Genomic DNA, 10,272 nt, shown 5'->3' on the forward strand with positions numbered 1-10,272 from the left:
TCACATTTAATATGTTGGTCCATGCACCTTGAGTTTTGAAGCTTATCTCAATGCAAAATCGATAGACCATGAAAAGTAAATTTGATCTTCATGCAATGCTTAAGTCTCGACTAAACATGTAAATTGCCCTGTTAGTTCGATAGGGCCCATGATGTCAATTATTTGCAATTAATAATCACGAAAGCTTTTATAAGGATGACCTGAAGTCAAGCTTTAGCCAAAAATTGAAGGTTTTTCAATATTTTCCTTTTCATTAAACAAAAAGGAAATGTGGGAGTGTTATCCACGTAGAACTAACACGAGATCACTCACAAGCACGTATCTCATGAAGGTCATGGAGTTATCTTAAAGTTATCTTTGCAGTAGCTTAATTATCTTAAAGCAGTAGTAGTTTCATTAAATAAAGAGAGTTATCTTCAATTGTTATCAATTAATTAGCTGTATCGTTTTGTATCTTTAACTTTTCATTGTATTATTATTTAAGGACGTTCAATTAATAAAGATGGAAGCGTAATTGATCTCAAATCTTGTGTTCGTAAAATATCTAAATTCTCTCACAATATAAGGTGGAGAAAATTCTTCCCAACCATAGGGGAATTTATCTTCATAGAAATATCTCTTAGGGCTTGTTTGGGTGTGCCTTTAAGAGGCCTAAAAGTGCGTTTAACACTTGTAGTGGTGAAAAGGCGGGCGGTTATTAACCGCACTAATCGTTAACTGCTAACTACTTTTGAAGGCGGTTATGGCATTACGGTTAGTCGTTTAAGGTTTTTTCAAAACCACTAACGGTTAACCACTAACCGCCTATATATATATATATATATATATATATATATATATATATATATATATTTGGAAAAAATATAAAAAAGCCCCCCAAACTACCAACCGTTTTCGATTTAGCCCCCTAATATTTCAAAAGTAATAAAGTAGCCCCAAAACTACCAAACTATTGCATTTTGGCCACTCCATTAGTCAAAACCGTCAGTTTGGACGGAAACTGCAAAACGACGTCGTTTTGTTATGGGTAAGTAACTACAATGCCCTTTTATGAAAAAAAAAAAAAAAAAAAAAAAAAAAAAAAAAAAAATTGGAAAAAATATAAAAAAGCCCCCCAAATTACAAGCTGTTTTCATTTTAGCCCCCTAATGTTCAGAAAATGATAAAGTAGCCCCCCAACAAAACGACGTTGTTTTAAATTTCCGTCCAAACTGACGGTTTTGACTAACGGAGTGGCCAAAATGCAATAGTTTGGTAGTTTGGGGGCTACTTTATCACTTTTGAAACATTAAGGGGTTAAATCGAAAACGGCTAGTAGTTTAGGGGGCTTTTTTATATTTTTCCATATATATATATATATATAATACATGAAACGATCTCTTTTTCGTGTTTAAAATTTTAAATGAGTGCTTATTTCATAGCAAAGTATTGTTCTTTGTTGTAGTTAGTTAGGCTTAAGGAATTAGTTTGTCAATTGAGTTTTAGTTGTAAAATTTGTATAAGTAGGCATTGAAGCGTATTGTACCTTAAAAAAAAAAAATAAAATAAAATAAAATTGTAGTAGGAATATCGATTTTTGATATAACCTGGAAACCTGACATGAACTGAACATGAAATTAAAAGGTTAAACTTGACGAGTTTGGCCCATTTAATTAAATGAGTCAGGTTATGGTTAATTTATATATTCTTATACTTATGCATTGACATATTCGACACGACACAAACCAAACACGCTACATAAGGGCTAGCAATTTTTTATGTAACTTATGAGCCCGACACAAACTCAATACAAAATTAAAAAGATTAGGGTTGACTTGTATAGTCTTATAACTTATGATTTAACACGACTCAAATTCGATATGCGAACACGAATTACCACCCCTAATTGTAAGAGTCATTAAATTTCAATTGAAAATTCTATCTAAACACATTATGATACCCCTCGGTAGAAAGCTTAAAGTAATATTACTATAGTCATGCCGTGACGAGAAAAAAGGGGTGAGGATTTTTTGAGTAATGACGCTTGACTGACTGACCAAAGAAAAACAATAAAAGTCGGCAACCCCATTGCTATGAAAAGGGAGCTCAAAAGACTTGGGTTTTCCGCTCTTCCTCCCTCCTTAAAGTAATATTACTTTTGTCAGGCCGTGACGAGAAAAAAGGGATGAGGATTTTTTGAGTAGTGACGCTTGACTGACTGACTAAAGAAAAACAATAAAAGTCGGCAACCCCATTGCTATGAAAAGGGAGCTCAGAAGACTTGGGTTTTCCACTCTTCCTCCCTCCTTAAAGTAATATTACTTAGTCATGCCGTGACGAGAAAAAAGGGGTGAGGATTTTTTGAGTAATGACGCTTGACTGACTGACCAAAGAAAAACAATAAAAGTCGGCAACCCCATTGCTATGAAAAGGGAGCTCAGAAGACTTGGGTTTTCCACTCTTTCCCCCTCTTTAAAGTAATATTACTTTTGTCATGCCGTGACGAGAAAAAAGGGGTGAGGATTTTTTGAGTAATGACGCTTGACTGACTGACCAAAGAAAAACAATAAAAGTCGGCAACCCCATTGCTATGAAAAGGGAGCTCAGAAGACTTGGGTCTCCCACTCTTCCTCCCTCCTCTGTGGACTTTCATTTTCATAATACACTTTTCAGAGTCTCCCATGACTCCATTGGTAGTTTTTTGTAAAAGTTGTGTTGGTTTATAATTTTTTTTTAAAAAAAAAAAAAAAAAAAAAATCATTCATCCAAAAATAAATAAATTCATTCACCTTCAACATATGAGAATTTAAAAAAAAAAAAAAAAAAAAAAAAAAAAAAAAAACTCAGGTATGTTTGGTTCTTTAATTTAATATTTTCAGGAAATTTAACACTTTTTCAGTCTAATGGTTGTAAGATATGGGTCTCGATCAATGATCATACATGTAAATTGCATGTTAAGTTGGATAGGGGCCCATGATGTCAATTATTTCCAACTAATAATCAATAAAGCTTTTATAAGGATGACATAAACTTAATCCTTATATAAATTTTATAAAAGCAAATTAAGCGAGAAATACTATTTGGATCGATGTGGAAAATTTGCAGAGAGAAAAAGGTTACCTATGAGAAAAAGGCATGCTATGAAAGGAAGCTCAGAAGACTTGGGCCTTCCACTCTTCCTCCCTCCTCTGTTCACTCTCATTTTCATAATACACTTTTCAGAGTCTTCTACCAAGGCCAGGGCTTGTCGGCCATTTCACCAAATAAATTGGGTGTTGATAAATCAACACAAATTAGACTTATTGACCATACCTTTTTAGCCTTGTGTACAAGGCAAAGTGTCCCTTTTCACTGTTCAATTTAGATAAATTTACAGACCGATCATGTAAATTAATCACTTTAATTACTTTAGTTTCTTTCTAATTACTTGGAGCATGGCTTATGATACCCATAAAATTAGTGTATATAGACAGAAAATGGTCATTCGGAACTTTATGCAAAGGATGTTTCAATTGATCTGGGCGTCCACATGATTACCATCTCCTGTGTTTTTTTTTTCTTTGTTGAGACTTTAAATACTTATCCACGAACTTTTGCTTATTGGTTTTGTTACTTTTACTATTTCATCAGTCTCTCGTAGAAAATAAACAAGCAAGAACTATAGCACAAATAAAAGCAAGTAAAAGGTAATGGAGGTACAAAAAGGTAATTAGAGTGACTACTATGTCTAGACGTAATTATGATAACATTTTTCTGTTGGAAACTACATATGAGGGATCTAAATAATGAGAACCGCAGATGATTAATCAAATTCACTTGAGTTATTGTCTAACCCAGTATGATCAAGACATCAATAAGACCTAAAACGACTCATATTAATCAGTTTAAAAAGTACTCATTACGAGAGTTGAATATGTTTTTATCTTGTTCAAATGAATAGTATTATATTTATTTTTTTTTTATCTATATTTTTTTATGGTTATATAAATGGAATATTATCAATAAAATTCAAAGTGGACATGAGCAAGTCATGTGATCAATTTTTCATCCAAACTTACACGGATATTAACATAGTGGCTTTTTTGTCACATTTTGGTAGTTTGATGTATCAAACATCACGTCTATCACTTTATGAGATTCTATTGAAATCAAGTAGTTGAGGCTTTTATATATATATATATATATATATTAATTAGCGGCAATTTCTTTTCTTGTAATTGTAAATGAGTGCTTATTACATAGGCAGAGGAATTAATTTGTTTATAGTTGTAAAATCCGTATAAGAAGGCACTGGAGCGTACGTTTTGTACAAGTCATTCATTGGAACAAAATAACACAGAGAACAGATCCTGTTCAAGTAGAAGGTCGTTTTCTCATTATTTCCCTTCCATTTTTATTCCTTAAAAATCAACGATCACATTACAATTCTTACAATTCCATCCATACTCACAAAATTAAGCACTAATTTTGAAGAACTTACTAAAGAATTTATTCTTATAATCTTGACTTTGTGGAAAAAATTAATAATTAAGTGGTTGATTAAATAGTAAAACTTTCATATAAGATAATATTAGATAAATAATAATGAATTTAATATTATTCAATTCAAACCAACTAAATCAATTTCAACTTAGAATTCTATTTCAACACATTATGGTATCCTTTCATAGAAAGCCTGAGTCATAATACTTTATTGATGTTAAGATGCGAGAAAATGAGTAAGGACTTTTTGAGTTTCCACTCTTAATTAACTAAGAATAAATCTAAAGAAAGAAAATAAATGACCACATTTAATATGTTGGTCCGTGCACTTTGGGTTTTGAAGCTTTATCTCATTAATTAATGCAAAAACGATAGACCATGAGAAATAAATTTGATCTCCATGCAAAGACTCCATACTCGAGTGAGTCTCGATCATACATGTAAATTGCCCTGTTACTTCTTCCATAGGGCCCCATGATGTCAATTATTTGCGATAAATAATCAAGAAAGCTTTTATAAGGATGGCATGAAGTCAATCCTTATAATATTGCTTTAGCCAAAAATAAAAGGTTTTTCAATATTTTTCTTTTTATTAAACAAAAAGGAAATATAGGAGTGTTATGCAAGTAGAATTAACAGTAGGTAGCTAGACGACGTTGGCATGACATGAGATCACTTACAAGTACTTATCCTATGAAATTTTGTGTTTGTAAAAGATTTAAATTCTCTCATAATATAAGGTATTCTTCCAAACCATCGGAAAATTGATATTCATAGAAATATCTCTTAGTAGAGTACAATTAGTTTAGTTTCTTATATAAGAGCATTCACATTGAGGTTTTTATTTTTGGCTTTTTCTCTAAAATTCTAACAAAACTCACAAAATATGTTATTTAACAAACTCTTCACTCAATGTCAAATTTAGTATTCTTCACTCAATGTCCCCCCAAGGTTAGGAAAAAGATAAAAATGCCCTTATATATATTTTTTTCTAATAAGACAAAAACACCCCTATAAATTCAAAAAAAAAATTATTCTTAATTTTTTTTAAAAAAATGAAATTTTTAATTTTTTTTTTTTAAAAAAAAAAACGAAATGTTTATAATTTTATTTTTTAAAACGAAAATTTTTATTTTTATTTTTATTTTTTTAAATGGAAAATTATTTTTTTTAAACCGAAATTTTTGTTTTAAAAAAATTATAGAAAAAACGAAATTTTTCAATTTTTATAAAAGAAATCAATTTTTTTTTTTTTCAATAAGAAGGATTTAAAAAAATAAAAATAAAAAAAATAAAAAAATTTGGCCACCCCTTGGAATTTGGATTTTATTTTTTTAGTTTTAGTTTTAGGGTTTTTTTAGTATTTTTTGTTTTTATTTTACTAAGGGTAGTTTTGTCATTGGGGAGAACATTGACAATGGTTTGGTAATTTGAGGGGGACATTATCAATTCACAATTGAAAGTTTGGGAAGACATTGTTAATTGGGTGGTAGTTTGAGGGGGTATGTGGACTTTCCCTTTTTTTTTATCTTATTTTTTTCTTTTATCTTATTTTCTTTCCTCTTGACTAAAGTAGATTTTTAATGTAAAGAATCCAAAAGTTTGATTCATTAATAAAATATAATATTTAGTTAAAGTGTAGAAATATTTAAAGAGTTCAATATTTAGTGATTTTGAAAACTGGCTAGCTAAATCAACTAAATAATTAAGTTTTTTTTAAAAAAGGTCAATGTGAATGCTGTAATACCTACCTCCACCAAATTATGGGCCCTTGAAAATGTCTTGAATTAAACATGACATGGAAATATCCCACTGCCAATAAATTGGGAGTAGGAAAGTCATGAGGAATAAATAGATCGAGGGGACAAATAGGAATTGGTAGGTGATTTACACGACTTGACCTTAATTTCCTCTCATTAGCCCCTCAACTCCCACTTTATTCATAATCTGTACCTACCTGGAAATAAATTTTAGTTTAAGCTTCCATGCTCCTCTGTTGACTCTCATTTTCATAATACACTTTTCAGAGTCTTCCCCCAACTCCAGGGCCACGTTTCTCGAAATAAATTTGTTAGACGCTGGCTGGAATTACTACAGCCGCCAACAACACACCATATATATATATATATATATATATATATATATAGATTTCATTACCTCTTCAATTCTTAACTCTACGAGCTAGTGTCTCTTAATTACTACAGCCTCCCTCCAAATGAGAATTCCCTTCCTTTCATGGCTCTTCTTGGTGCCCATCTGCACACTTTTCCTCAACTTGTCTACTGTCTTTGCGGTGTCTCACCAATGTCTGAGCGATCAGCAGTTGTTGTTGCTCGAATTGAAGAACACTCTTATATTCAATTCTACTTTGTCCACAAAACTTGCTCGGTGGAACCAAAGTGTCGATTGCTGTTCTTGGGAAGGCGTAACCTGCAACGAGGGACGTGTTATTGGTCTCGACCTGTCCAGTGAATACATCTCGGGTGAACTTAACAATTCAAGCAGCCTCTTCAGTCTTCAGCATCTTCAAAACCTGAGTTTAGCTTATAACGACTTCAACTACTCTCAAATTCCATCAGAGTTTGGCAGGTTGGTGAATTTGAGTTATTTGGACTTGTCATACAACTATTTCAATGGATCAATTCCAGGATCAATTGCGAACCTCACACAATTGGCCTATTTGAACTTGGCAGTCAACAAGTTCAACGGACCAATTTCAGACTCAATTTCGAGCCTCACACAATTGGCCCTTTTGAACTTGTCATACAACAATTTCAATGGACCAATTTCAGACTCAATTCCGAGCCTCACACAATTGGCCCATTTGGACTTGTCATACAACAATTTCAACGGACCAATTCCAGACTCAATTGCGAGCCTCACACAATTGGCCCATTTGAACTTGGCATCCAACAATTTCAACGGACCAATTTCAGACTCAATTCCGAGCCTCACACAATTGGCCCATTTGGACTTGTCATACAACAATTTCAATGGACCAATTTCAGACTCAATTGCGAGCCTCACACAATTGTCTCATTTGTCTTTGTCAGAAAACAATTTCCACGGATCAATTCTAGACTCAATTGCGAGCCTCACACAATTGGCCCTTTTGGACTTGTCATACAACAATTTCAATGGATCAATTCCAAGATCAATTGCGAACCTCACACAATTGGCCTATTTGATCTTGGAATTCAACAATTTCAACGGACCAATTCCAACCTCAATTGCGAGCCTCACACAATTGTCTTATTTGTTTTTGCCATTCAACAATTTCAATGGATCAATTCCAGACTCAATTGCGAGCCTCACACAATTGTCTCATTTGTCTTTGTCAGGCAACAATTTCCACGGATCAATTCCAGACTCAATTGCGAGCCTCACACAATTGTCTCATTTGTCTTTGTCAGGCAACAATTTCCACGGATCAATTCTAGACTCAATTGCGAGCCTTACACAATTGTCTTATTTGTCTTTGTCATACAACAATTTCAATGGATCAATTCCAAATTTCGGAATGTTCAAGAATCTAAGTTATTTACAGCTTGATAATAATCATCTGTCTGGTCAAATTAATTCCACTCAGTGGGAAGAACTTTTGTATCTGGATTCTCTTGACCTGAGCGGCAATTCATTGAATGGGAATATTCCAGTTTCTCTACTTTCCCTTCCATCATTGCAATTCTTAGAACTTTCACACAACCAATTTTCTGGCTCCTTGGACCTTAGTGTTTTTCAAAAGTTTGAAAGTCCTTTAATGCTTGATCTTTCATACAACAACTTGTTGGTTGAACTTAATGGTTTCAACATTTCGTTAACCTCATTCCCCCAATTTTCCTCCTTAGGGTTGGCTTCTTGCAAGTTGAAAGTATTTCCTAATTTCTTGAGAAACCAATCCAGTTTAGACTATCTAGACCTTTCAAACAACCAGATCTATGGAGAGATACCAGCAAGCATCAGTCAATCCCTTGCCACCACTACCTTCTTGTCTCTTTCAAGTAATAAATTGAATGGGAGCATCCCTAGATCAATATGCAAAGCTACAAATCTTCAACTTCTAGATCTGTCTAATAATTCCTTCAGTGGCACAATTCCCCAATGCTTGATTAAGATGAGCCGTATACTTGGGGTGCTGAATCTAAGGACAAACAACCTCAATGGCACAATTCCTGATGCATTTCCAGATAATTGTGGTTTACATACTTTATATCTCAATAAAAACCAACTAGAAGGGGGGCTACCAAAATCTTTGGCCAATTGCAAATGGTTGGAGGTCTTGGACATTGGGAACAACCACATCAAGGGTACCTTCCCATTTTACTTGAAGAACACATCCATGTTGAGGGTTCTTGTTTTGCGATCTAACAAATTTTACGGGTCCATTACTCATCCAGAGCCTAATGCCACCTGGCCAATGCTTCAAATTATAGATGTGGCTTCAAACAATTTTACTGGTAACCTTCCAATAACACTTCTTTTGACTTGGATGGCAATGATGAATCGTTCACATGAGGCCCAATCAAGGCTAAGTTACCTTGAAACCCAAGTGGCTGGAATTTATTATCGAGATATGATAACAGTTACTATCAAGGGTTTAATGGTGGAGTTGAAGAATATCCTAGGAATCTTCACCACTATTGACTTTTCTTGCAATGGTTTTGATGGTCCAATACCTAAAGAAATGGGAGAACTCAAAGTGCTTCATATTCTCAACTTGTCGCATAATGCTTTCACGGGCCAAATTCCATCATCTTTGGGGAAATTGACAAATCTTGAGTCACTAGACCTGTCAAGCAACAAGCTTTCTGGTAAGATTCCTATGCAAATTGCCGATAGTCTTATTTTCCTATCAGTTCTCAACCTTTCCTTTAATCAGTTGGAGGGAAAAATTCCATTCATCAAGCAATTTGCCACATTTTTGGAAACTTCCTTTGAAGGGAATGAAAGATTATGTGGCATCCCTTTAAAATCACACTGCACATATGAGGAGCCGCAATTGTCACCTCCAACATATGAAGAAAAACATTGGAATTCTGGAATTGTGATAGAGTGGAATTACATAAGTATTGAATTGGGATTTATTTTTGGCATTGGAATTATCATTGGGCCGCTTATGTTTTGGAAGAGGTGGAGGATATGGTATTACAAACATGTTGACCACATTCTTTCCAGGATCTTCCCTCGATTATATCTTGGAAAAGAATACCATAAAAATTGCAGACACAGAAATCAGAGGCGGAGGCACTAGTCATAGTTATGCAGCGCAATACCTCCAGGTTTATCATTATTAATTCTAGTCGTTTTGGTTTCGGTATTAAGCAAAAAAAAAAAAAATCCATGTAATTCGATGCAAGTATTGTCTTATGGTATGATATTTTGTAATTGGCAAACTATATTACTCAACTATGCACTTGTTTGATATTATTTTTTTGGGGACTACTTACGAGGCGTACATGTCATGCGGAGGAAAAATTGGCCATGCTTTCACATTTGCGTGGGTCATTGCTTTCAAATTCCTCTGTCAGAAGAGAGGTATTTATAAAGTATGTGATTAGTCTAGGAAAACATAACTAATAGTGTTTCCTTTTGAAGGTTTGACTCCTTTTTTTTCACTGGCAAATTGTAATCATGTTAATTGACCAAACACCGAAATTCACTGCTTAAAGGCCAACCAACCATGTTTATGCACAGGGTGGATTAGCGCCCAGCTCGATCTCTTATCAAAATTAAATAGGGTTGTTTATCTTTATCCCTCATAACCTGATTCCTCTCTCCATAGAATCGGAGGAAATAAACATTTTTAGTGAT

General features: G+C 33.7%; 1 protein-coding gene across 1 annotated transcript; it reads left to right on the top strand.

The window, feature by feature from the left end:
* Positions 1 to 6,623: 6,623 nt before the first annotated feature.
* Positions 6,624 to 9,859, top strand: LOC132163293 (receptor like protein 24-like). Its single transcript, XM_059573525.2, has one exon. It carries the CDS (start codon positions 6,677 to 6,679, stop codon positions 9,710 to 9,712), a length of 3,036 nt encoding a protein of 1,011 aa, XP_059429508.2. The 5' UTR covers positions 6,624 to 6,676; the 3' UTR covers positions 9,713 to 9,859.
* The last annotated feature ends 413 nt before the right edge of the window (positions 9,860 to 10,272 follow it).

This window comes from Corylus avellana, chromosome 8, assembly GCF_965113065.1.
Source record: "Corylus avellana chromosome 8, dhCorAvel1.hap1.2, whole genome shotgun sequence".
NCBI lineage: Eukaryota > Viridiplantae > Streptophyta > Magnoliopsida > Fagales > Betulaceae > Corylus > Corylus avellana.